Source organism: Asterias rubens, chromosome 9, assembly GCF_902459465.1.
Source record: "Asterias rubens chromosome 9, eAstRub1.3, whole genome shotgun sequence".
NCBI lineage: Eukaryota > Metazoa > Echinodermata > Asteroidea > Forcipulatida > Asteriidae > Asterias > Asterias rubens.
In genome coordinates, this window is record NC_047070.1 from 5049824 (window position 1) to 5077790 (window position 27967).

The 27967-nt window shown below is 39.1% G+C and overlaps 3 protein-coding genes across 5 annotated transcripts; 1 reads left to right on the top strand and 2 right to left on the bottom strand.

The window, feature by feature from the left end:
* Positions 1-12: 12 nt before the first annotated feature.
* Positions 13-6011, top strand: LOC117295037 (28S ribosomal protein S26, mitochondrial-like). The gene is made up of 4 exons (XM_033777602.1): positions 13-654; positions 3428-3574; positions 5049-5172; positions 5722-6011. The coding sequence occupies exons 1-4, from the start codon at positions 422-424 to the stop codon at positions 5929-5931; spliced, it is 714 nt and encodes a 237-aa protein (XP_033633493.1). The 5' UTR covers positions 13-421; the 3' UTR covers positions 5932-6011.
* Positions 6012-8080: 2069 nt separating this feature from the next.
* Positions 8081-12428, bottom strand: LOC117295068 (methylated-DNA--protein-cysteine methyltransferase-like). Of its 3 annotated transcripts, none has more exons than XM_033777641.1 (4): positions 12262-12428; positions 11663-11810; positions 10538-10683; positions 8081-9206 (listed from the first exon to the last, which is right to left on the bottom strand). In XM_033777641.1, exons 1-4 carry the CDS (start codon positions 12266-12268, stop codon positions 8941-8943), a joined length of 567 nt encoding a protein of 188 aa, XP_033633532.1. In that variant the 5' UTR covers positions 12269-12428; the 3' UTR covers positions 8081-8940. The 3 variants fall into 3 exon arrangements, with proteins under 3 accessions (XP_033633532.1, XP_033633533.1, XP_033633531.1); XM_033777642.1 differs by having other exon boundaries at positions 12271-12427; XM_033777640.1 differs by having other exon boundaries at positions 12241-12425.
* A 2505-nt stretch (positions 12429-14933) lies between these two features.
* On the bottom strand, positions 14934-27894 carry LOC117295084 (tetratricopeptide repeat protein 1-like). Its single transcript, XM_033777654.1, has 7 exons — positions 27807-27894; positions 21471-22098; positions 19998-20058; positions 18165-18277; positions 17042-17078; positions 16205-16353; positions 14934-15282 (listed from the first exon to the last, which is right to left on the bottom strand). The coding sequence occupies exons 2-7, from the start codon at positions 21966-21968 to the stop codon at positions 15088-15090; spliced, it is 1053 nt and encodes a 350-aa protein (XP_033633545.1). The 5' UTR covers positions 21969-22098; positions 27807-27894; the 3' UTR covers positions 14934-15087.
* Between the last annotated feature and the right edge of the window lie 73 nt (positions 27895-27967).

Here is a 27967-nt window from a genome sequence, read left to right on the forward strand (position 1 = left end):
GAAACTGCCGACTGTTGTCATGCACCAGAAATACTGTTTCGTGCGCCTTTGTTCGATTTTCATCGCAGTTTTCACTTCACGATTGTCTTTTCCTTCTTGAATGAACAAACCGAGTGTTTATAAGTCCTTTTCACTAACCTTCCAGGACTTCATCATTTGGAAGGCATTTCAGAACCGCCGGAAAAGCAAATAAATAGGGATTGACCGTGAACTCGTCAAGCTTGTCGTCTGTGAAACAATTGTCGGGTCAAAGGTCATCTTGAGCATCAATCCCACACTGCTTTGCGTTTTGCAGGGGGACACTTGGAATTGGATGGAGATCGACTTTTGAGTGATTCAATGTTTGGAAAAATCTTGTTTACTGATTTATAAGTAATTTTACTCAAGAAGTGACTCTGGCATTTGCCATACGTTTTACAAGATGTTTCCAAGATGCTGTTTGGTTTTAAATCGTGTTGCAGGGGTTGCCGGATCTTGGGACCCAACGTTGAGTGCAGTGACTTTTCAGTGTGTTCGCTGGCGAAAACAGCGAACAGATCCGAGAGCCAAATCCAAGATGAACTACAGAAGAATTCCGACACCAATCGATCCGTGGGAGCATGATTTTCTTTTGAAGAAGAACCGACATTATGCATGTATTACGAGAGCGATGAAGTAAGTTCAGGAGCTATTGAGGTTTGTTCCGTTATCATCATCAGGATTCACAAACGTTAGCGGAACGGACGTGAATGTATCATAATAGAAGAGTGGGTGACAATGGCAGTTTAAAATTGACAGGGTCGTGGCCGTGCGATCGATCGAGCAGAAGATTGGGTCATTTAAATTTGTGATAACGTAACCCTCCTCCCGATCCAGGGTTCGAAATTAGCGGTCGAAATTAGCGGTCGAAATTAGCGGTCGAAATTATTTCTTTTTAAATGAGGGTTCAGTGGCAAAATCCCACAGAAAACTTTTACTAAAGCTTTTAAAATAGTAAGTTTGACAGTTCTAGATACTTGCTAGATTTAATTTGGCCGTGATCGGGACCTGAACTGCTGTCGTTCGTTTCAGAAAACACGTACAATAAATTGAAAACACGATGCACAAACCACATGGTGCCGAGTATCCTCACAGTGTATAAAGTACACGGTCGCCCACTGGTCCATGCAGTATGCACAGCACATACACAACACACACATTTGTCCAAAGTCCATTCTGACCAACACTCCGCACACTGTCATTGGTCTTCTTGACTAGACTTCAATGCAGTACACGTTCACGAACGGAGTAAAGAATTGCCGCACGTTGTGCATAATGGCTGCAGACTGTGCACAATGTACAGCCTTGGAGGAATTCTAATAACATGGACAACTTTTGCCAACAGAGGGCGTTGCGGGGCAAAGTTCATTGAATTATTTCTCGATGTGTGTTGTTGACTGATCGTTGATTCATGAAGATTTTGTTGCAAACGGAGTTCAAAACATGTTCAAATCAACCAACCCCCTAACCACGAAGTTATTAAAGTTGTTGTTGATGGAAAAGGGATAATACAAATTCCTCCAAAAACTCAATTATAAGGTCTTCACTTTCGTTTTTCTTTTTTTCGTTTTGAAAAGTGAAAGGCTAGTGAAAAAACCTGTGGGCGATCGAGAATTTTGGTTGACTTGCCCGGCGGGCGATTGAAAAAAAAAATTAAGGGAAACCCTGCCGGATCCAGACAGGAGGAGGGTTACGTTATCGCAACTAGGTAATTTATTAATCGCAAGGCCTAACCCTTCAAGCAAGCGGGGTTTTTGACTGCCGAGCTGTCCAGGGCAATTCATTTATACAGACCTACATCTATGACCAGTAGGATTTGAAACTTTGCATGGTGGAAATACATGTATGACATGGAAAGATTTGTGGGAACGTATCGCCATGTAATGACTACAAATGTACCCTGAGTTGGGGTAGTTAAGGGAAGGGTTGCGGTAACACCAAATGACTTTCCCTAAATGAGTTGGGGTGGTTCTGAAAAGAAACATTGGTTTCAACTCAACGTTTCGATCAGTATGCTCTGATCGTCTTCTGGAGAAAGACGACTAGATTAGAGCATACTGATCAAAACGCTGAGTTGAAACCAGCAGTTCTTTTTAGAACCACCCCAACTCATTTAGGGAAAGTCAATTGGTGTTAACGCAAACCTTCCCATACATCTATATGATAATTCTTGTCAAAGCCTGTTCAGCATCTGGACAAGGTGAGAAGACAAGAAAGAAATTTCAATTTTAGAAGTGGGAGGAAAACTCCAGAGAATTATCCCAGGAAAAACCCACACAGTCAAGTATCTGAAATCCCAATCCACATGTGACTTACATACTACAGTGTGTAGTTCCCCTGGTAGGATTCGAACCAGGTGAGGCAAGACACCTCTACGCCAACCTGACTGATTCCTCAATGTCTGTACTTTACAGTATATGGGTTAGAATGCTGGTCATTGTGACACTTGGTCCTTGAGCAAGGCACTTTATATCATAATTTCTTCTCTCCACCCAGGAATGAAAATAGTTACCATCGCTAGCTGGGGAGTTTGGATGGACTGGTATTCTGTCAAAGACTCAAAGGGGAATAGAAATATTCAGTTATTAAATGCTATTATAAAAGTGAAAACCTTATAACTATTATAATTGGTTAATTAAAAAAAACATTCAACTTGGCAGCCAGAGGCTGAATTGCGTTTAAAATAACGAAGCAGAAGAAAATACTATTTTTTAAATTACAGAAAAACATTAAGATATAAAAATATTTAATTTAAGTACAAATACAAATCAAAGACTATTAATACAAAAATACTTTCCACTAGGGCATAGGGAGGCATAACGCACCTCTCTCTTGCTATTAATTCTAATAAGTGCTACTACGTATTAATTTAGTATTTTAAAAGATCATAAATGGAAGCATGAACAAAATTGCACTACAAGAGCATGCATACATTACACATGTATAAACCTATACATTGCAGACCAACTCAATTGGGCGATGCACTTCTTTTTTGTAAATTTTGTCTTTAGAGAATCTCTGTTGTACACTAGCGCCCCAGATACATTTTGTCCGTCACTCGTTAAACCACTATTTTCTATATATGATTGTCACACACAGTCACTGGGTCTAATATAAACACCATCCTTATAGACCTTATGCACATGACGTCATTTTAGTAGGGCGCCCTCACCTAGAGGTCAAAAGGAGGTTGTTCATTGGCCAATTCTGTGCGCCGCGCGTACAAATCTGTGCGTTTTGATTGTTTCGTCACCGTTTTTCCACTAAGATGGCCGCTGGATGACGTCAATGCATAAGGTCTATTGGAATATTCGACTTTGCACTACTTTACACAACTTTGCACTACTTTGTGTTTTTATTACATGACTTTGCACTCCTTTGTTTTTTTACACTTTATGTTTTTTGACAGAAAAATGTTTATTGAGGAGATTTCTAGGAATACACTTGAAACGGCAGAGGGCGGGTCAACTGAAGAAAGAGCCCAGAAAGAGAGGGAAGAATATCTCCAAATGCTGAAGTGGAATGATCAAGAGAACGCACGGACCAGACTGATCAGGTATGGGGAAAAACTGATGATTCACAATACACTCTAGTACTAGTAGTAGTAGTGCAACCTCTAATACGGTTTGCCCAGGACTCCTGATGATGCCCTTTTTCTGCAGTGTAGCTAGACTGCTCCCCTGTCTTGAAGATACTGGACACTATTGGTTTGTCAAAGACCAGTCTTCTTACTTGGTGTATCTCAACAAATGCATAAAATAACAAACCTGTGAAAATTTGAGCTCAATTGGTCATCGAAGTTGCAAGAAAAACAGCCTTGTCACTTGAAGTTGTGTGCTCTCAGATGCTTGATTTCAGGACCTCAAAATCTAATTCTGGGGTATCAGAATCAAATTCAAATATTTTATAGTGACGTAAGCAAAGTACCCTGTTACAATGTATGTGTACAGTTAGTGACTGGTTCCCTGATTATTTTTGCTAAGTAGATTTTTTAAGCAATATTTTCTGTGTAACTGCAGCTCTATGAAATTGGGAGATGGATGGTACACGTAGTACAAGCTACATGTTATATGTAATTTGGCTTTTAAACTTATTCTGAAAGCAAAGTTGTTTTGGACTGAACACTATTTATGCTTAAAGGACAATGAAGGAACACAGTGCCTTGGATCGGACGAGTTGGTCTATTAAAAGCATTTAAAACCGTTGGTTATGAAATGCATATGGTTAGAAAGAAGTTTTAAAAGTAGAATATAATGATCCACACAAGTATCACTCAAAATTGCATGGTTTTCATTTTACATGGCGAACTAACACAATCGGGCATTTATGGCAGTCAAAAATTTGACTCCCCTAAATGGCCGACCGTGTTAGTCGACGCGGTAAAAAGAAAAACCACACATTTTCGAGGCATATTTGTATAGGTCATTGTATTCTGCTTTTACAACATCTTTCTAACCATATCGATTCTGTTACAGAACGCTTTTCAAGGATGAACTCGACCGATCCAAGGCAACGTGTTCCTTTAAAGACAATGGACACTATTGGTAAATGTCAAAGACCAGTCTCCTCACTTGGTGTATCTCAACATATGCATAAAATTTGAGCTCGATTGGTCGTCGGAGTTCCGAGATAACTATGAAAGAAAAAACACTCTTGTCACACGAAGTAGAGTGCATTTGGATGCTTGATTTCCAGACCTCAAATTCTAAACTTGAGGTCTCGAATTCAAATTCGTGGAAAATTTCTTATTTCTCGAAAACTACGTCACTTCAGAGGGAGCCGTTTCTGACAATGTTTTATACTATCAACCTCTCCCCATTACTCATTACGAAGCGAGGTTTTATGCTGATAATTATTTCGAGTAATTACCAAAAGTGTCCACTGCCTTTAAGTGCTAAGCAGCTCAAAGAACTTGAACCAATATCTTTGGGAAGCCGCTTCCAAGTTCTTCCTGCCCAGTGCCCATGTCCCTGCAAACAAATTTCTCTCTGATGGTTTGTTTGAGCGTTTACCTCGTCTTTTTACAACAGAGAGGAGAGACTGACTGAGGAGGGACGTCTCAAGGAAGAAAATAGATTGGAGAAGATGATCAGAATGGAGGAGGAGAAGAAACAGAGTCTTGAGGAGTTGGCGGAGAGAGTTATACAGGAAAAGGTAAAGTGTCATCATTTTTGGAAAATTAGGGGCCATTACAAAGAGTCGATGTTAGCGTGAAAGTTCAAAATAGTCAATGTTGAAAAAATTATATTTTTCAAATTTGTTCTGAACCACCAACCCAATCCAAATTTTGATTTGGCTTCATAAGATAATCCATACACCTAATAACAAACTACATGTAACGCCTCAAATATACCAGCCATTTTAGATCAAAGGTATCCAACATCATTAGTTTTCAATGGCTTTTCCTGGCTAAAACAAACATAGTTTAGTCATAAAAATGACACTCTTGCCAGCGTCTTCTCTTACGATTGTTAATATGACTACATGAAGATTTATTAAATCAATACTTAATTTTGGATGTTTTGTTTTTTCTCTTGACCCACCCACCAACAATTTCGCAATTTGTTTTTCTTTAAAAGAGGTTAAAGCGCTAGGTCTGGGAAACAACTGCATTCCCAGTGGTCTCCGTACTCCATGGGGGAATAAAAAAGAAGAGCAAATCTTCATTTTCTCTTGATTTCTCTTGTGTTTCATGTCATTTAGGAAGCCAGTAAGTCGTACATCACACTGGACAATGTGGATGAGGTCATAGAGAGAGTCATGGATAACACCAAGGACTTTAACTTCATGATCAGTAAGACTGGCGACATCCTGCTCCCGGAGGGTACACCATGGGAAAGTCTCACTGCGAGGAAGGACCCAGACCCTGCGGCAGAAGAGGACCGTCCACAGGAACTCACTCAACAATTATAGTCACATAAAGGCCGAGTCACACTGCAGCGATAACGATAACGATCACGACGCACAGAGAGCGCATTGTATTGGTTGAATTGCTCTACGCAGAATATGCACACGCTCATCAACCAATAGAATGCGTTCTCTTTGCGTTGTTATCGTTATCGCTGCAGTGGGACCTAGACCTTTACCCCGCTGTATCCATCTGTTTGTTTGTTTGTTTGAATGATCGTCCCGGGAACTTGGCAAATTCCCACATGGAGATGTGTAAAGCTGGCAATAGCCAATCTCTCCCCCCCCCCCCCTCATACAAACATTGGTTTTACGTCTATGATTTTGAATTGCACAAATTAAGAAATTGTGATTCAGTAACTTCTACTAGACGACAATACTTATTCTAGTCATGTGAAATGATAAATCAGGCCTTAAATTTGTTCATGACTGGGCAAAGCAATTTTCCTCCATGGTAAGGGGCACTTCTTAAAGGCAGTGGACACTATTGGTAATTGTCAAAGACCAGTCTTCTCACTTACTGTATCTCAACATATGCATAAAATAATAAACCTGTGAAAATTTGAGCTCGAATGGTCGTCGGAGTTGGAGATAACTATGAAAGAAAAAAACACCCTTTCCACACGAAGCTGTGTGCTTTCATGCTTGATTTCGAGACCTCAAATTCTAAATCTGAGGTCTCGAAATCAAATTCATGGAAAATTACTTCTTTCTCAAAAACTATGTATGTCGAGATACACCAAGTGAGAATACCGGTTTTTACAATTACCAATAGTGTCCAGTGTCTTTAAGATGGATTTCCAGGCCTGGTTGTGTCCTCAATTTTACATATCTGGACAATGCACAAAATACAGTAAAAACAAACATTTTATAGGAGATGTTTATTTGTACATGTGATAAAATAAAGATTTCTTCAATATGAATACAACAATCTGTTTGAATTTCTTTTTAGTATATTTTAATAGAAAAATATGCTAAATTTTACCGCAGAGGTAAAAAACAAAACCAGTCTGATAGTAACACAATAGGTTCTGGTATTTTCAGATGAAAAGTACAGTTATTAGGAAAAAGTACTTACACATGTAAAGGTATAATGAGGGACTGGTTGTGAATTTTCTTTTTTAAAGTTTGGTCTGAAAGCTGATCATAATACTGATTATGAATTTCATACTTAAACCTTTTTTTCCCCTGTGAAATATTTCCTTTTGAATGAAGTTGTATTGGGAAAAACTGTAATATGAAAACCTACAAATATTTGTTGTGGTGATAGCAAAACCGACTCTGCGAATCTTGCAACACCCGCAATGTTCTCACAAGACTGCTGGCTCCTGCGAGACTGCTGCTCTTGTGACTCCACTATAGACGATGTGACCTATGTTTACATTCAAAGCACCCTCTGTTGACAAAACACTGTAGAAGTGATATTTCGCCGGGCAAAAGGATGCGTAGTCATGGTAAGATTGCGTGTACTTTCTAGCTGGCTGCCAAAACACGAAGGTTTTGCCCGTCGGTATGCGCGCAATCATGTTATTGCTTGCGGTTGACGCCAGAGGGCACATCGTCTATACCCAAGTCACAATTAAAGCAGAAGCCAGGTGCCATATCTAGTCACCGACCGGCGTGTAGAGGTGGCTGAAAGACCCAGCAACAGTGCCGTCACAGTCACACTTAAAAGTGCCTTGCACGCTGCCATGATGGAAAATGGGTCAAATTCTTTATGTGAAACCCATCGCAAGCTAATAGTGACTGGGGTATAAAACGGGGCGGTAGTTGGGAGCCAGCAGCCTTTTGTGAGAGCAGTAGTCTCGTTAGAGCAGTCTCCCCAGAGAGAGACAAGGGACGGCAGTCTACTCTTAAAGGAACATGTTACCTTGGATCGGACGAGTTGGTCTATAAAAAGCATTTGTAACCGTTTGTTATTAAATGCATATGGGTAGAAAGATGTTTGAAAAGTAGAATATATTGATCCACAAAGATTTGCATCAAAATTGCATGGTTTTCCCTACACTTTGCGAACTAACACGGTTGACCATATGGGAGTTTGATTCCCATAAATGGCCGATCGTGTTTAGTCGACAATGTAAAAGAAAAACTGTGCAATTTTAAACAAATCTGTGTTGATCATTGTACTTTACTTTTACAACATCTTTCAACTCATAAGCATTTTATAACAAACAGTTACAAATGCTTTTCCAAGACCAACTCGACCAATCCAAGGCAACGTATTCTTTTAAGTAGTCGCCAGAGAGCAGAGTGTTACGCTTTCACCAAGACAGACATGTAACATCTTGTCCACAAGTCTATACATACAAACCTATCTTTGTAGTAAAAAAATCCTTGGTGTTTATGTAGAAAATAATCTCCCTTTGATATCTTGCAAAGACATCTGTGAGAAAAGTTCTGCTTCAGCAAAATGAAGCAGAGTACCAGTCATAAATGGTACATGTATGGCATGCTATTGTGGTTGGTAATCTTATTCAAGTAACTGGTAAAGCATGTTGTTATTATGCTTATAGCTACTTGTGCTTAAGCAGCTCAATGAAATTGGGCCCTGGTTTACAGTTAGGCCTAAGAATAAACAAGACCAGGGGCCCATTTTCATAGAGCTGCAAAATTTAATAAAACACAAAACAATTGTGCTTTGTGGGCACTTTTCCCCGCTTACACATGTAAGCATCTCTGTAGAATTGGGCCCAGTGCTATTATTGTTAGTATATTTATTTATTTGACATTAAAACACAGAAAATACAAACATAAACAAAACAAAGGCCAGGGACATATGCCCAGAACTAAACAAGTTTACCTAACAAATGTAGCCTGGAGGCAAATATCTCTTGCCACGTATCAACAAGAAGATATAAAAATCTACATTTACTTCCATAAATATAGATTTTTTTAACTGAAAACTTCAATTGAATACGCGAGTTGCAAAAATAAGTACTGAACGCTAAACTTCATAGGGCTTGTTATTGCCAAAGAAGTTTACACTTTACAGCAAGGGGAGATTTTGATCTCCTATTTGAAAGTCACCCCTTCATGATCAAGAAGCCATTTCTTCAAAGCGTTCCCGTTGCCTGACATGTAGTTGCCAAGACCACCCCCACTAGCCGTCACTCGGTGGCAAGGCATGAGAATCGCAATCTGGTTGGCCCTCATAGCGCCACCTACAGCTCGACAGGCTTTGTTGTTTCCAGCCATGGCTGCAAGCTGGGCATAGGAGACGGTTTGGCCACAAGGAACTTGACTTGTTAACGTCTCCCACACTCTGTAGGTAAAGGTTTCTACAGTGAAAAACAAAAATGCAAATATTTGTACAGAATATGAAGAGCACAGAGGCCATTTAACCTGTAGCTGCAATAGTAGGCAGGAATCACACTCAAGTTTATGATACAATCTAGGAAACTACAGCAGAGGAATCAAGGGGGATACAAGTTTTTAGTTCACTGATCAACTTGAATTGATTTTGGGTGGTGCAAAGAAAACTTGCATTGAGTGGTACTTGAACCTGCGACCTTTGGATTAAAGTTCCAACGCTCTACCAACTCCTTATAGCCCTTATGTTGGCCGTCTCTCTTTCCTGTCAGTATCTTTGTAATACCATATCTCAAGCCAATGGACGTGTAACTGTCTTATATAGCCAGGGATCACAGCATGCCAAATAATTTATTACGAAGAGGATTATTGTCATCAAACCAGTAGGTCATATATCAATAGACCCCTTACACAACGCGCAGCGCACATACACACGCATCTCCTGTCCGCCATTTTGTGTGTCAAAACATGCTAAAAAGGAATTGACTCCACAAAAAGGGCATAAATGGAAGACGCACATTTTTCGGAGGTGCGTAAACATGTGAACCATCCTTTTGTGTGTTTTGACACCCAAAATGGCTGACAGCTAGGAGACGCACGTGCAAGTGCGCTGGGCGTAATGTGCAATGGGAGACTTTTTGAAAACTCTGCCACTAGAGGGCAGTCTCTCAGCCTCTTGAAAATTAGTCAGACACATTGTCAGACAACTAAACTTCAGATTTCTTCTCAATTGTTGGTTGGTCAGCAATTTTGGAATGTTTGCTTATTACCCTAGAAAAAACACCCAAAAAACTTATGCACACCGCTTGTTATCCTTGAGGGAACGCGTGTCCAGTACGTCCTGTTCCAGAACAGTTTGGTTTATGCTGGCATTGTGTTTTGAAAAACAAAATACAGTTGGGCTAAATCTAAATACAAAAACAAAAACACGCAAAACACAAGGTATTTGCTGTCAGTGACCGTCACTCCCATGCTTCGCCCTATTCCTAAATTGACTGACATTCCTGGTGAAGAGCGCCCTCTCTTGGTAATTGGCAGAAAGTCGAAAGTTTCCAATGGACCCTTCCCATGAAATATGCTAATCACATTCACGATGCGTACAGACCCTGTTGGTTGGCAAACGCCATAGAGTTGTGCACTAAGCAGACGCGCAATCGCGTCTGCGTCACGCACCCATTAGCCGTGTACAAAACAGCGCGATGTTCCCTCATTTTGCCACCCGAAACGTTAGTGCGCACGCGCTATGTGCAATTTACATATTTCATGGGAAGGGTCTATTGGTCTATACCCTTGAACCAACCTGGTTTTGCATCTGGCCTGTGAAACAGAGGCAGAGGTCTTTGATAGGCTGCTTCAGCATTTTTGAAGTACATCGCTAGCCAATCGGTGCACTCTCTCAGGGCAGCTGGCCAATGGTCAGGCGCCTCTGTAATTGATGTAGTAACCCTGAAACAAAACAATTAAAGTTAAAAGGAACATTACAGGATTGGCAAGAAAACAAAATCGTGAAGATCACAGATTTACATAAAACTTGACCGTCTAATGATGATAAAAACATCCCTTGAAAATTTCTGACTGAAATGTCATAGCCTTTTTGATGAGAAATAAATTAAACTAATTTTCTGTTTGGAGTTTCGCTCAGTGAGCATTTTATTCATTTTTGTTTTAATCGTTGTCTCACAAATCTATTGATCGATCTCAAACTTCTACAGGTTTGTCATTTTATGTATGGTGGATTACATGTACATAAAGTGCTTACACTGCCAGCAGCTGTTTTATTAGTGTAAGGGGTCATAAACCGATAGCCGATAAGGATACGACATAAACCGATAGCCTGGTGGATAACAGTTTCGCTGCTAGTGTCAAACCAAGAGTATGAAATTGAATGTTACTTATCAAAAATTGATTTCCCATGGGTTCCTACATATAGAAAGAACTTGGTATTAATTCAGCAGGATTTCTAGTAACTGATGAACTGATTGATCGATGGCCAGCTGTGGCCAACAGAGAAAATTGTTACAATACTTGACGGCTCTTTTCAGAGTTTGTTTGGAAAGTGGAGCATGCATGTACTTTGAATAACTAGGTACATTTATGCATGAAAAAGAGCAACCATGTCAACCCCCTGCATGTGGCTGTTGAATCACTGGTGCTGGTAGCGGTGATCATTTGTTCATTTGATGCTGGGACATATTCTAACTCATTCCCTGATCCTTTCTCTATGCTGCAACTTACAAGCGAGCACTGGAGTAGATTTCACAAAAAGTTAAGACTAGTCTTACTCGAGTTAGTAAGAGTTACTCGTCCTAACTTAGGGCTAGCTACACGTTTTTGATATCTCTTAGGACTAGTCCTAAGTTGGGACTTGTCCTAACTCTTTGCGAAATCGACCCCTGGTCCAGTATTGTTGGGCAACCCGGCTTACCTGTCATCGTGACCCGTGGGTAGTTCCGTAGCAGCTGTTAACTTGATGGAATGAACTCCAACATTGCAAGCCGTCACACAAATTAGACCGATTGGTGTTTGGAGGACTGCCTTACTGCACTTGCAAATATTGGTCATTTTCTTGGAGACTGAAATAAATGTGGGTACCTTTAAATTCAAATTTGTAGGCAGTTTATCAAATGAAATAAAATAAAATAAATTGGGGGAGTCTTAGATTTTATATGCAACTGTCAGGAAGTATCCAATTAAAAAAACAATTTTGTAACCATCACATTCGTTTTTTGTTGTGATTTATCAAAATCCTCCATCCTCCCAACCGTTGGCAACTTGGCAATATTATCAATAGAAAAGTGTAAACAAAATGTATACCTATCATAGTCATACATACCTATTAATATACATACAGTTCTAGCCCACCTTGTTGAGCTGTTATTGTTAATGGCTCCGCTTTTAACATCGGTCTCAGACTCATCACTGTCACAGTGATGAGACCGATGTTAAAAGCGGAGCCATTAACACTCAGCTCAACAAGGTGGGCTAGATACATATCATACATACCTATATTAGTATTATACATACATATCATACCCACTACACTGTGTTACAGTCACAGTACAGAACTATCTGCTGTCACTTGCAGTCCTAGTACACGACAGCAGCACAACCATAAAACAGATTATAAACCAACAGTCTGCTGATGTAAACTGTCAATTCCTTGACACTTGAGGGCGCTAAAACTAAACAAAGACCAACATTGAAAATCCAAGAATTAGGCATTGATAATAACACTTCAAATTTTTGCTTTCGCTTTTATTCACACTAAAATTTCCCATATATAATTGGTTCTTAATCACTTTTTAATTAAATTTTCTCTTTTTCCCACCTTTTTTTTCTTTCGCCTTTTTAGTGCAGCCTTAAAAAAAGCTCCCTTCTAAGTTCTTGCCTAGATTAATTGCTCTACACTTTACAGGCGCTCCCTTACTATCTTCAAAAATATGGCAAAACAGTTCAGGCAAATATGACAAACGAACAATAATGATTTAAAAAGTACTGCTTGTAGTATACCTGAAAGAAGACTCGAAAAAGTCAACAATTTAATTTTCCGTTATTAACTATGATTTGTCGCACTGTGTTAACACTTTTAGGGCCTACAAGGTGTTACACAATCTCATAATTCATAAACTTCAAAAATCTGTCTGGAAATAAATAATGATAGGGCCTACACACTTTGAGAGTCTCATAAAAAAGCAAAACATTAATTATTGTTAATGTTATTCTGTAAAATTTTAATGAATATTGCTGTATCAAGATTATTGATAATATTTACCCAAATTAAAGACAGTGGACACTGTTGGTAATCGTCAAAGACAGTCTTCTCACTTGGTGTATCTCAACATATGCATACAAAAAAAACAGGTGAAAATTTGAACTCAATTGGTCGTCAAAGTTACAAGATAATAATGGAAGAAAAAACACCCTTGGCACACAAAGTTGTGTGCTTTCAGATGTTTGATTTTGGGACCTGAAAATCTAATTCTGAGGTCTCAAAATCAAATTCATGGAAAATCACTTCTTCCTCAAATACTACGTTACTTCAGAGGGAGCCGTTTCTCACAATGTTTTATACTACCAACAGCTCTCCATTGCTTGTTACAAAGTAATTGTTTTTATGCTTACAATTATTTTGAGTAATTACCAATATATAGTGTCCACCGCCTTTTAGCCGATTTACTTTGCAAAATTGAACTGTGCTACTTCAGAGGGAGCCGTTTCTCACAACGTTTTATACTATCAACCACTCTCAATTGCTCGTTACAAAGTAAGTTTTTACGCTTACAACTATTTTGAGTATTAAATTACCAATAGTGTCCACTGCCATTTAGTAAAATGAACAAAATAGTATTCAAATATTGAACAGCCTTGAATAATTCTTTAACGATTAATGTTTACACAATTGTTTACATGATGTTGTTATTACAGGCTGCAGAAAACCGTAAGACTGCCAACTTAAAGGAACACGTTGCCTTGGATCAGACATGTTGGTCTGTAAAAAGCATTTGTAACCCTTTTTTATAAAATGCATATGGTTGGAAAGATGTTTTAAAAACTAAAGAACTAACACGGTCGGGCGTTTATTGGAGTAAAAAATTTGACTCCCATAAATGGCCGATCGTGTTAGTCGACGAGGTAAAAGGAAAACCGTGCAATTTCAAGGCATGTTTGTGTGGATCATTGTATTCTACTTTTACAATATCTTTCTACCCATATGCATTTTATAAAAAAAACGGTTACAAACGCTTTTCAAAGACAAACTCGACCGATCCAAGGCAGCGTGTTCCTTTAAGGGCTAGTATATCTCAGTTGGTAGAGTGTCACCACATTACCGGTAGTTGGGATGTTGGAGGTTTAAATCCTGCTGTAGTACTTTTGTCTTTGTTCAATCCCAAATTAATGAGTTAAAAGCTTAGATATAAATTAAACAACGAATGTACCCCTGGTGAAGTATATACTTTTTAATTTTGTTGCAGTGATTAGTTGGGGCTTACAACAAACATAAGAGACCATCATCGTGCAATAGCATCCGCACTAATGACGTCATTTTGGCTGTCAGACAAACATTCCACCATTTTAGCGATCACGCCAGCATCAATGTGCCACATGGCACTTGTTGTTAGTAGTGTCTAACGCGAGTAAACATAAAACGTGGACATGTTTGCACGCAGATGTTAGTGAAATTTGGAACGTTTGTCTAAGACTCGGGTACTAAGCTTCTATTTTTAGCACTGTGCGGAGTGCACTTCCCAAATGAAGACGCCATGCAAACAACCCAATGTCAAACTCCCTCAATCTTGGTGGGTTGTGGTGGTCTTGAAACAGCAGCAGATTTTCATGAAATGCTAGGATTGATCCTAGGACTGGTTCAATGCGTACTAACGTCTATGGATACCGAACTTAACTCGTCCTAAGATTAACCTTTAATCAGGCAGAGTTCGGTGAAATCGATGGGTGGTATCTGACATTGTTCACAAAGAGTGTGTCCTCCGGTGTTCAGACCACAGATTGCTGATTGCAATATATGTCCTTCGGGTGGGACATAAAGTTGTTTGGCGCATGTGTTTTGTAACGCACAAAAAAGAAACCAGAGCATTTTAGTATCGAAAAGAGGAGGGGTTGGCCAGTGTTCCTGGTTTAATTAGCAGCATATTGCACCACAGCACCTTGTAAACCATTATATGGTGCTAAGGATTAGGTCTCATAATTCAAACGTAGCCCCACATACCTTGCAGGAAATACTGTATATGACAGCGCCAGGAGTGTCACTGAGTGAGGCATATGCGCCTGATATAAGAAACCACTATTATAAATATATATACGTCGTCAACGAAGGGCGCTGCAAAAAAGGCACTACTTTCCGTTAGTCTTGCCGGGGTTCTGAGAAAAGTTCACAGAATATGAGCCAGTGTTCGGGTCTTGGTTGAGTTGAAAGTTATTCGTGGACAATCCAAATGGACGCAGGCAGAGGTTTCCCAGGTCCTTCAGCTTGGACATCATTTCTTCTTTTAGTTTCTCATTACGCTCCTTGATCTGATCTGGAAGACGCTGTTGAAGAAATGTTAAGAAAATGAACGTCTCATAATTTCTGGCCTGATACTACACAAAGGCGACGGAGCTGATTGCCTCCATTCCCCCTGGTCATTGTCTTGGTGCCCTTGAAATTGAAATGTTCCAGTAGAAATTTGTGCCCTTTACCAAGAAGAAAATGCCTTGGTGCCCTTGAAATGCTCCAGTAGAAATTTCCAAAAATGTTTTTTTCTTTCATTACTATCTCGCAAATTCGACGACCAATTGAGCTCAAATTTTCACAGGTTTGTTATTTTATTATATCTTGAGATACACAAACTGTGAAGACTAGTCTTTGACAATTACCAATAGTGTCCAGTGTCTTTAAGAAGCTCTATGAGACTGAGCCCTGGTTGTGAAGCCAAGGATTCTCAGAAAAGGGAAAAGTTGTTAAAATAAATTAACAACCCAAGTACCTCATGGAGAGAAGACAAGGAAGGAAGTTTCAGTTTCATTTATGGGTGGGAAAACCCCAAAAGATAATATATTGAAGTCTTATGTAGCGCACGTATCTACCAAACAAGGTACTCAAGGCGTCGAGTATATACAAACCTTCAGAAAGATAGGTTATTGCAGTGATGAAATAGGCGTGATATAGAACAGTAAGCCATTCAACAGCTTTATTCCACGTACTGCATTTTTTTTTACTCCTTGCCTGGTGCATGTTTCCCTCCATCCTACAATCCAGACTGTCTTGAGATGAATGTTAATTCCTACCTTCAGCTCCCCTTTCACATTTAATAGTTTTTCTTCTAGAAGCCCATAGCCCATACCAAGAGTGGCTTTAGCCTTGTTAAGGGCGAATGTGTGTAAAAAAAAAAAAACCTGAAAGTAGGTGCAAGGTACACGCAAAATTTCAGCTATAAAATCAAAGCGAAAGTTTTAAAGCTTTGGTTCTTACCATGCAAGCAGCTCTTGCCTCGTAGCAACCAGGGTCTAATTCAAAGGCTCTCTCGTAGTCCTTTAGTGCATCCTCCAGCTTGTCTGTTACTTCATAGGTCTGTGCCCGCCTCAAGACAACCTTCAAGTACACTGGGTTTAACTCCAATGCTGCAAAGAAAGTCAACAAAGGAAGTAGGAAGAATATCATGTCTGGTCCCTACCTGATTTCCTCAACAACAACAACAACAACAACAACACCACTTCTTCATCAACATTTTCATTCGTCTTGTTACAAGTCTTGGGCATATTTGCACACTTTTGGGACCATTTTGCTTTCACGCATGACGGAAACAGACTCGCTCAATTTAACAGGTTCCAATTTTTGTATTTGTTTATAATTTGCAAGTCGCCAGACACACAAGGCCTGGGCTACAATAAAATGTTTTTCAAGGGGCCGTTGCCGACTACTCCCTTAATACAGTCAATACCGAAATAGGCTTGGGTAACATCCATCAGAAGCCTGGCTGTTAGAGCAGAAAGCACTACCTCCCCAACTTTAGAAGCAATCAAGGTTAAGTGTCTTGCTTAAGGACGCAAGTACATGCAATACAATAAATAACAACACAGAACATTTATATAGCGCGATACTTAAAAACAGAGTGCTGTGTCACAAGTATCACGACCAGGACTTGAACCCACACTCTGCTGATCAAACACCAGAGGATGAAACCGGTGCTCTCAACCGCTAGGCCATGACATGCCACAAAAATGTTAAAATATATGTGCGAAACTTGCAGAGTCTATTGGCGCTAATTGCGCTGTTGGATGTTAAACGAGATTTGCTTAATACACTCACCTTTATTACAGTCCTTAATGGCACTCTCAAAACGTTCCTTGATTGAAGAAAACACAAAGTGGATAATTGTCAGACATAATTACCCAGTGAGTGACTTTGGAACCCTATGTGGCAGCAGACTAACAAGGGGCCAATTTCACAAAGAGTTCAAAAAAAGACTAGTCTTAACTCTTTGTTAATCCATCCCTGGTAAATTGCCATTGTGTACATAATTATGAGCATGCGCACATTACCAAGAACAATAGACTTACTTTGTAATTCTGCTAACATCTAGCGTCATAACAGACTTAACTTTTGATTTGTAAAGCAGTCTTATTAAAATAGGTTGTCAAACAAATTAAAACTACATTTACCGGTAATGCTTCTATTGTTATTTATTTATTTATTATTTTTACTATTATTATTTTGTTTGCGGAGGGATTATTTTTTTTATTATTTCCTCGCTTAAGCCTCGAAGTGACATCTCATCCGCAGTAAGATAGAACAAGTTTGGAGGAGAAAAAAAAGGAAAAAAAAGAATCAGCAAATAACATCTCTGGTATATAGAAATGAGTTTATTGATAATTTGTACCCCCTAAAAAAAGATTTGTGGAACAAATATGTCACTACTTGCTATCGCTATGTAGCCTTTATTCAAGGCGCTCCTGGGCAGCTTATAATGAAGTTTTCAGTTTTCTCAACAAAAGCTTGCTCCTCACAGCAGTTCTCTGAGTGGTTTCCACTCTGAATACACATCATCAATGTCGCTCAGAAATCAACCTAAGTTCAAACCATACAGGTGTCGCACTACCAGATTCAGGACAAGTCCTCTGCCTTACATGACTGGGTTACTAAATAGAAAATAGTGCAATATTGTCCCCTCAGACCACCATTGGATCTTATGTCTCGTATTGTATCAACCAATCAATTTTCTGGAGGTTCACCCAAATATAATTAATAATTTTGTCATTGTCTTCTTTTAAGGACTGTGAGTCTAAGTGTGCTTGCTTGTACAATTTTGTCTCAGACTGCCCGAGTTTTAATATTGTACTTTTCTTTTTTGTAAATTGCATGTAATTCAGCCTTTGGCTGCAATGTGTTTTTTAACAATAAACCAATTAAATAAATAAAAACTTAATCTTACCTGTCGGATTTTGCAGGCTGCTCTGTTGGCATACATTATGGAACGATCTTTTTTAAAACACAGCGGACAAAGTTTGAGTGCTTGACTGTAGTTGTATACAGCATCTGCAAATTCTAAAAATGAAACAGTTAAATGATTACATTTTAGTAGATATAACTTTGGATCGGGGTTAAAGAATATTATCCGTTCTTTTTGCCTTTTATCCGTTCTTTTAGATGTGCATTAAAGGCAGTGGACACTATTGGTAATTACTCAAAATAATTATTAGCATAAAACCTTACTTTGTGACGATTAATGGGGAGAGGCTGATGGTATAAACGATTGTGAGAAACGGCTCCCTCCGAAGTGACATAGTTTTCGAGAAAGAAGTAATTTACCACGAATTTGATTTCGAGACCTCAGATTTAGAAATTGAGGTCTCAAAATCAACCATCTAAACACACACAACTTTGTGTGTCAAGGTTTTTTTTTCTTTCATTATTATCTCGCAACTCCGACGACCAATTGAGCTCAAATTTTCACAGGTTGGTTATTTATGTTATGCATATGTTGAGAAACACCAAGTGAGAAGACTAGTCTTCGACAATTACCGAGCACTGTATGTATACTCGGTACTTCCCCAAACGAAAACTTATACAGCGCCAAAGTCCGCCTAAAAGAACCACTCAGGGTTACCCCATTCCCCAGTCCGTAAAGGATGTAGGCATGCATATCATCCACTAGGAGCCTGGCTGGTAGAGCAGACTACACTACCTTCCCTACTGCTTACGAAGCTTATAATAGTGCATTGTTCAAGGGGCACAAGTTTAAAACCCAGAATCTGCCGGTGAACTGCACAGCTCTGTCATGACAAGCCACATGTAACCCTAAAATTTCCCGACGGGTCTCTGGGATCAAGGATTACCAGGCCTGTATGCTTCGTTTTTGAAAGGGCAAGGGCACGAAGTCATTTCCTCCTTTTTAAAGGCACCCTATGAGGAAATTGTAAAATTTTTGCGGGAGTATTTTAAGGGCACTAATGCAACGACCAGGGCCCAATTTCATAGAGCTGCTTAAGCACAACATTTTGCTTAAGCAAAAAAATCCTTGCTTAGTAAAATCAGATACCGGCCAAGACTCCACTCAATTGTTATGTTAAGTGAACAACAGCTAAATATCAGTCACAAGCAATGTATATGGCATGTGTAAAATAGGTGAGTTCTTTTCGTGCTTAAGCAAGATTTTTGCTTAAGCAGCTCTATGAAATTGGCCCCAGGGGACATGGAGGCAATCGTCTTCGTTGCCTCCTTGAAGTATCAGGCCTGGATTGCAAGGGCATACGTTTCATGACAGGGTAGCTAAACAACGCCACAGGACTGTTTTGATTGTCTGTTTCTCATATAGTTGGATGTCAATCAAACTTGAAGAGATAAAATACTGGGAAAAAAACAGGAGGCCTATATAAGTTATTAATGAATACCCCAGTGATTTCAGGCAGTCTTATTGTTTGACAAGATGTCACATGAATGTTTCCATGGTTTTAATTCAGGGAGTAAAAGAGTGGTGACAAGTTCTTAAACGACCGTTTAAAACCGTCAAGCTGTGTCTTTATCAGCCGTTTAAACACCCCCATGTGACGCTCTCTCCACCAATAGAAATAGCGATACTGTCTGGGGTATTTATGAATAAGGGAGTAAAAGAGTAGTGAAGCAGCCTTAATGAACCGTTTAAAACCGGCAGGGTTTTGGCCGTGCAATAAATAACCTAGCAAAGGCTTGTGATTACATTCTTCGACAATGCACAAGTATCCAATATTTGTATGTTGTTCTTACTATTTTGCTTGTGTATATTTACCTCCAAGTTTGAATAACTCATTGCCTTGTGTCTTATGAGTTTGCGCCTCTGCCCTTTGAACCTGGATAAAACACCATTTGGAGAAATTACATTAGACTAAATCGTAAGAGTACATGTTCATAGCAAAAAGGATTTATAAAGGGTTTGGGACAGGGAGAGGGTGGGAAGGGGGGGGGGGGGGTTGGCAGAAAGGTTTCCAGGAACATATTTTCCCTTGCTTTTCATGTATTTATTTCATAACTGTAGGCAGAAAGCTCAGAGGGCTTGAGTTTGACATTTGACCGCTGGCCAGAGGCCAGTGTTTTTAAAGACACTGGACACTATTGGTAATTGTCAAAGACCAGTCTTCTCACTTGGTGTATCTCAACATATATGCATAAAATATCAAACCTTTGAAAATTTGAGCTCGATTGGACGTTTGAGTTGCGAGATAACTATAAAAGAAAAAACACCCTTGTCACACGAAGTTGTGTGCTTTCAGATGCTTGATTTCGAAACCTCAAATTCTAAATCTGAGGTGTCGAAATCAAATTCATGTAAAACTACTTCACTTCAAAGGGAGCTGTTTCTCACAATGTTTTATTCTATCAACCTCTCCCCATTACTCGCTACCAAGTAAGGTTTTATGGCAATAATTATTTCGAGTAATTACTAACGTGTCCACTGCCTTTAACCTCTGTAGGAATTTTTCTTCTCATACAGTGTACAAAGTTCCTGTCTTTTCCCCCAAAAAAATTCCAGCCCTGGCTGGGTTTATACTTTATGCAAATTGCATAAGCGAAGGCGACTTCCCTGCATCACAATTGGAACAGGGCGCTTGTTTGCGCCACATAATTTACTTCGCTTTGTTTTTCGCGTGAAGTACACACACATGATGCACCAAGCTTCAGTAGGAAAAGTATTGATAATGGTTTTATATACAAGGAAATTCTTACTTTATAGCACCAGGGAAAGTGGTGAGTGGATCAAGTACTTTACTCTTTGGCATACGAAGCGGTTTATATGTTGACTTTAGCTCAAGAGAAACTTCTGGGGCTTAAATGGCTTGTTTGTGCACCGAGGCGTTGATATTGAAGAACAAAAACCAGCATTACTTTTTTAAAGGAAGATCGTTTGTAAAATATGCCAGGATGAAAAAGACACTGTTGTTCTAAAACGGAGGAAAAAAAAAAGACAAAGCATGTTATGTGATGGTTCTGTCGAATAATGTTGAAAATCCCAGTACATCTTTCAAGCCGAGGAGTACTGAAACTTGGGCCCCGTTTTGATTATGACTTTTCCTTGGTGACTGCTTGTACCATTCTTATGCAGTGAAGAAGCAGGCTTATATGTTTGTATAGACCAGGCAGCTTATGCTAAAGATTACGGTAGGCCTTTATATGATTTACACTCCATCAACTCTTAGTATCACTTATACAGTTTCTTTTAATGCTAAAAATGAGTAAAACAGACTTTCACAGATTGTGGGCAAACCTGTTTGTCTTCCTCCGTCATTTGTTCCTCCATCTCCTTCTTGCCCTCGTCATCTGAGACAATACCCCCATTGTCCTCCTCATCTTCCTTGGGTGGCTCCGTTTCTTCTGCTCCTAACCCATCCCGACTCTCTGCATCATCGGATTCTCGTGTCATTTCACAAGTTCTGTTTGGATCTGTCTCAACCTCCTTCTCAGAGAGTTCAGACCTGTCTTCCTCTTGTATAAGAAAGCTCAACGAATCATCAGTTTTGATTTCATCCTCTTTAAAATTATCTTCCTTTTGAATGTCAACTGATTCCTGCAAGAGTTGTGACTGGATAAGATCTTCCACAATCTTGCCGGCATTCTCCTCCCCGGCGACACCATCAGCTGCATTGTTATCCGCAGCTAACGCATCATAGAATTCATCGTCCGAATCACTTTCATCCACAGGGGGCGCCGTTTTCCCCGAGGGGGAAGTTTCTCTGGCAAAACCGCTCTCAAATTCAGAGGCCATCACGGATGATTTACTATAAGTAGACGCTAGGAGTTTGACCGGTGTAGAAAGCTATCTGCTAATTAAAACTACATCTTGATTTGACCGGACTTCATCATAGCTCAACAAACACCATATCTTGGGAAAAACACTAAAAAATACAAAAGAAAATAAACAAATGTTTTTTTTAATGAGAATTCTTGAGAATAAAATAAGAGTGATAGATGAGACTGCTTGATTAATGAGAATAAAAAATAATCACACACCTTTCAACTTTACAATCTGTACAATACATAGTGCCAATATGCTGTATTTGGCACTTTATTATGATTTGGCTAATGTCCAAGTCTAATTCTAAACAATCTCAAATGAAATTTAGGTTTTTCTAGTAGTTTACAGAGCCCCTCAAAAACTCAATGCCTCATATACTATACTATACCTATACCTAATATACTACCCTATACTACTTCTTAACAAAGATACAAATTAAACCAACTAAATAGTTGGGAAAAGTTTCCGTATTGGGCCACCACTTTTTCATACGATATGAAATAATATAGACCCTAGTATCTAATGAAATATCCCTTTTTGTAAAAAATAGTGAAAAAGTGGTGGCGCCATACGGAAAGTTACTTCTATAAACTATTAGAAAAGGTTCCCCCGTCAGCTCCCGGGGGAGGGCTCCTTATAGTTTCTAGAAGTAAAGGAAAGTTATCCAATAATTGTACACAACAATGTGACATGACTGGTGCTCGCTGAGATGGCAAATCTTGAACACTAGTTTTGCCCCCCCCCAATCCCCACAAATATAGGCCTAACCTAAAGGAAAACTAACTTATCATCGAACTTTAGTCACTAGTCATGCTAGTCTAGTAGTAGTGACTAGTGTGTAGGTACTTCTATAACTAGAAACTATATATAATAAAGACACCCCCGGAGCCTTAGTTTCTTCTAGTCTAGTAGTAGTGACTAGTGTGTAGGTACTTCTATAACTAGAAACTATAAAGACACCCCCGGAGCCTTAGTTTCTTCTAGTCTAGTAGTAGTGACTAGTGTGTAGGTACTTCTATAACTAGAAACTATAAAGACACCCCCAGAGCCTTAGTTTCTTCTAGTCTAGTAGTAGTGACTAGTGTGTAGGTACTTCTATAACTAGAAACTATAAAGACACCCCCAGAGCCTTAGTTTCTTCTAGTCTAGTAGTAGTGACTAGTGTGTAGGTACTTCTATAACTAGAAACTATAAAGACACCCCCAGAGCCTTAGTTTCTTCTAGTCTAGTAGTAGTGACTAGTGTGTAGGTACTTCTATAACTAGAAACTATAAAGACACCCCCAGAGCCTTAGTTTCTTCTAGTCTAGTAGTAGTGACTAGTGTGTAGGTACTTCTATAACTAGAAACTATAAAGACACCCCCGGAGCCTTAGTTTCTTCTAGTATAGTAGTAGTGACTAGTGTGTAGGTACTTCTATAACTAGAAACTATAAAGACACCCCCAGAGCCTTAGTTTCTTCTAGTCTAGTAGTAGTGACTAGTGTGTAGGTACTTCTATAACTAGAAACTATAAAGACACCCCCAGAGCCTTAGTTTCTTCTAGTCTAGTAGTAGTGACTAGTGTGTAGGTACTTCTATAACTAGAAACTATAAAGACACCCCCAGAGCCTTAGTTTCTTCTAGTCTAGTAGTAGTGACTAGTGTGTAGGTACTTCTATAACTAGAAACTATAAAGACACCCCCAGAGCCTTAGTTTCTTCTAGTCTAGTAGTAGTGACTAGTGTGTAGGTACTTCTATAACTAGAAACTATAAAGACACCCCCAGAGCCTTAGTTTCTTCTAGTCTAGTAGTAGTGACTAGTGTGTAGGTACTTCTATAACTAGAAACTATAAAGACACCCCCGGAGCCTTAGTTTCTTCTAGTCTAGTAGTAGTGACTAGTGTGTAGGTACTTCTATAACTAGAAACTATAAAGACACCCCCAGAGCCTTAGTTTCTTCTAGTCTAGTAGTAGTGACTAGTGTGTAGGTACTTCTATAACTAGAAACTATAAAGACACCCCCAGAGCCTTAGTTTCTTCTAGTCTAGTAGTAGTGACTAGTGTGTAGGTACTTCTATAACTAGAAACTATAAAGACACCCCCAGAGCCTTAGTTTCTTCTAGTCTAGTAGTAGTGACTAGTGTGTAGGTACTTCTATAACTAGAAACTATAAAGACACCCCCAGAGCCTTAGTTTCTTCTAGTCTAGTAGTAGTGACTAGTGTGTAGGTACTTCTATAACTAGAAACTATAAAGACACCCCCGGAGCCTTAGTTTCTTCTAGTATAGTAGTAGTGACTAGTGTGTAGGTACTTCTATAACTAGAAACTATAAAGACACCCCCGGAGCCTTAGTTTCTTCTAGTCTAGTAGTAGTGACTAGTGTGTAGGTACTTCTATAACTAGAAACTATAAAGACACCCCCAGAGCCTTAGTTTCTTCTAGTCTAGTAGTAGTGACTAGTGTGTAGGTACTTCTATAACTAGAAACTATAAAGACACCCCCAGAGCCTTAGTTTCTTCTAGTCTAGTAGTAGTGACTAGTGTGTAGGTACTTCTATAACTAGAAACTATAAAGACACCCCCAGAGCCTTAGTTTCTTCTAGTCTAGTAGTAGTGACTAGTGTGTAGGTACTTCTATAACTAGAAACTATAAAGACACCCCCGGAGCCTTAGTTTCTTCTAGTATAGTAGTAGTGACTAGTGTGTAGGTACTTCTATAACTAGAAACTATAAAGACACCCCCAGAGCCTTAGTTTCTTCTAGTCTAGTAGTAGTGACTAGTGTGTAGGTACTTCTATAACTAGAAACTATAAAGACACCCCCGGAGCCTTAGTTTCTTCTAGTATAGTAGTAGTGACTAGTGTGTAGGTACTTCTATAACTAGAAACTATAAAGACACCCCCAGAGCCTTAGTTTCTTCTAGTCTAGTAGTAGTGACTAGTGTGTAGGTACTTCTATAACTAGAAACTATAAAGACACCCCCAGAGCCTTAGTTTCTTCTAGTATAGTAGTAGTGACTAGTGTGTAGGTACTTCTATAACTAGAAACTATAAAGACACCCCCAGAGCCTTAGTTTCTTCTAGTCTAGTAGTAGTGACTAGTGTGTAGGTACTTCTATAACTAGAAACTATAAAGACACCCCCAGAGCCTTAGTTTCTTCTAGTCTAGTAGTAGTGACTAGTGTGTAGGTACTTCTATAACTAGAAACTATAAAGACACCCCCGGAGCCTTAGTTTCTTCTAGTGTAGTGGTAGCATGGTAGTAGTAAGTAGATAGCAAGTGCCAGTGGGCTACTCTTAAAATCTACGTACTGGTGTTGTACTACTACTACTATTACTAGTATAGTACTAGTAGTAGTAGTCATGGTAGTATCGTAGCGTCATACGTTATCGACCCTGCAATGTTTTCGGTTCCCAACTTTGATTCCTGTTTACCACGAGATTGTGCAAGCTGCACCGGTGACATAAGCTATGCAGTTTACTCACAGTCTGTATTTTCATCAGGCTTAATCATGCTGAGAATAAAGTTTCCTGTCGTTGGTTATGCTCAAACATTTATAAAATGATTGATTTTTGGTACTAATCACTAGTGCATTATTATGCCAACATTCAAATGAGTCAAAGAAACATCATCCAACCTTATGATATTTCTGGATTCTAAAATCTATTAGATAGTAGCCATAATACCTTAGGACAAAAATGTAATTAAATTTGTTAAGTAGTAATTAAATAATATTTATTTATTTTGCACGCCTTACTAGCTTCTGAATATTCAATAAAATACCAACCAATGTCATGAAAGGTGTGAAGAAAACATATGACGTGTGGAATAGGGGAAACCAGTTATCTCGCCCCCCAGCAAAGTCGGCCACAACAAAGCCGCCCCCCAGCAAAGTCGCCCACTACAAAGTCGCCCCCCAGCAAAGTCGCCCACCACAAAGTCGCCCCCTGTCAAAGTCGCCCCCTCACTTACAAAGTCGCCCCCTGTCAAAGTTGCCCCTCACAAAGTCGCCCCCTGACAGAGTCGCCCCCCCAACAAAGTCGCCCCCCCGACACTGTCGCCCCCTAACAAAGTCGCCCAGTGCATGGTGCATCAAATAAATTATCAAGCAGAAGTGAACCTGAGGGTGATGGAAAATTATTTCACGAGTGTTTATTTTAAGAAGTTTGGACTGTCTTAAGTTGGTAAATCCAGTGTGATTCATCTATGCTTGGTCATCACCACAGCACTACGAGCCTCTGGTGATCTTCTAGTTATACTAGCGGGGAATATTCACTATCGGGATGCCGCGCGTCACCCCCACTAGACACTGGGACAGTTACACCAACGGCGAAATCGGTGCCAAGAAACTGTTACGTGGCTGTGCCGCCCTTTTTGGCAATGCACCATAATTATTAAATTCAGAAAACTAGCTAATTGGTTATCGAAAAGACAAAGCATTCGCGGATTTATTAAAAGTAATTGTGGTTATGTTTTTTTTTTTAAATACAGTTCTAATTTTTTGTTCGCGGATTTATTAAAAGTTCGCGGATTCGCGGATTGATTTAAAGTTATTGTGGTTATTTATTTGTTTTTAAATAAAGTTCTAATTTTTTGTTCGCGGATTTATTAAAAGTTATTGTGGTTATTTATTTGTTTTTGAATATAGTTCTAATTTTTTGTTCTACTCTAAAACTTTTTTTTGTTTTTTTAAATACATGTACTACTTTTTCCAACTTCAAACTTTTTAAAATATTTGTTATTTCCGTGTAACTGATGGGTTGTTTTTATTTGCATTTATTTATTTGTTTTTTGTTGATGTAAACTTCAAACTCAATTTGTTTAATTTTTTTCCCCTCCATATTGAAGCAAATGTTTGTGCAATGGTAATTATTCGCGAATTTATTAAAAGTTATGGTGGTTACATATTTGCTTTTAAATAAAGTTCTAATTGTTTTTTTTATTATATATAAAACCTTTTTTTATAGTCTATATGTTGTTTAATTGAATAAAATTATGTTAACTCTAAAACTGATGTGTTTTGATACATTATTTGAAGTTCTTTAAGTTTTATTGTTGTGATAAGTTGACAGGTTGCCTACTTTAATTAAAACCCTAAGTCGATCACTAGGCCTACAGACAAAATCACATTTTAGTCATAACAATTGTTTATTGTTAAAAGAAATTGATTAAAAATATTAACTAAAAATATTGGGTATAAAAATTTGTTTCCGGTATGGATTAAAAATTATGCACAGCAATAATTATGTATACAATCTTAAATGGTTGGCATGCTTAATTTAATTCAGAAAAATGTCTATGTTCGATACAGATTTACATAATATTAGAATAGAAGGCCAATTCAAAGTATAAAAAAAAAGAAAATAGCTAATTAGTTATCTAGCGAAAAGACAGAGCATTCGCCAAGCCTGGAATCTCCAATGGTTGAATCTAAACCGTTAACAAAGGGCGCCCTCACTTAGTGAAATCTTCTTGGGCGACTTTGTTAGAGGGCGACTGTGTCGGGGGTGACTTTGTTGGGGGGGCGACTATGTCAGGGGGCGACTTTGTGAGGGGCGACTTTGACAGGGGCGACTTTGTAAGTGAGGGGGCGACTTTGTGGTGGGCGACTTTGCTGGGGGGCGACTTTGTAGTGGGCGACTTTGCTGGGGGCGACTTTGTGGTGGGCGACTTTGCTGGGGGGCGAGATGACTGGTATTCGGAATAGGATACTAATTTTTTTTGCTTAACATCACAATGTTTGAGTAAATTAAACTCTATGTTATTTTATAACGAATGAAACCGTAGTGGCAGAATACGGAAACTTTTCCGCCACAAATTGACTTACCATTATGCTGATTAAAAATTAAACATGACACTGACTTATCCAGTTTTTGAATGAGACTTGGACGACCCGATGTGTAATTATTTTTTGTCGAGAACAAGGAAAAAATAGCGCCACCAACTGTTGGCCAGCAGTCTATTCCTGTGAATACAAACAGCGCCCTC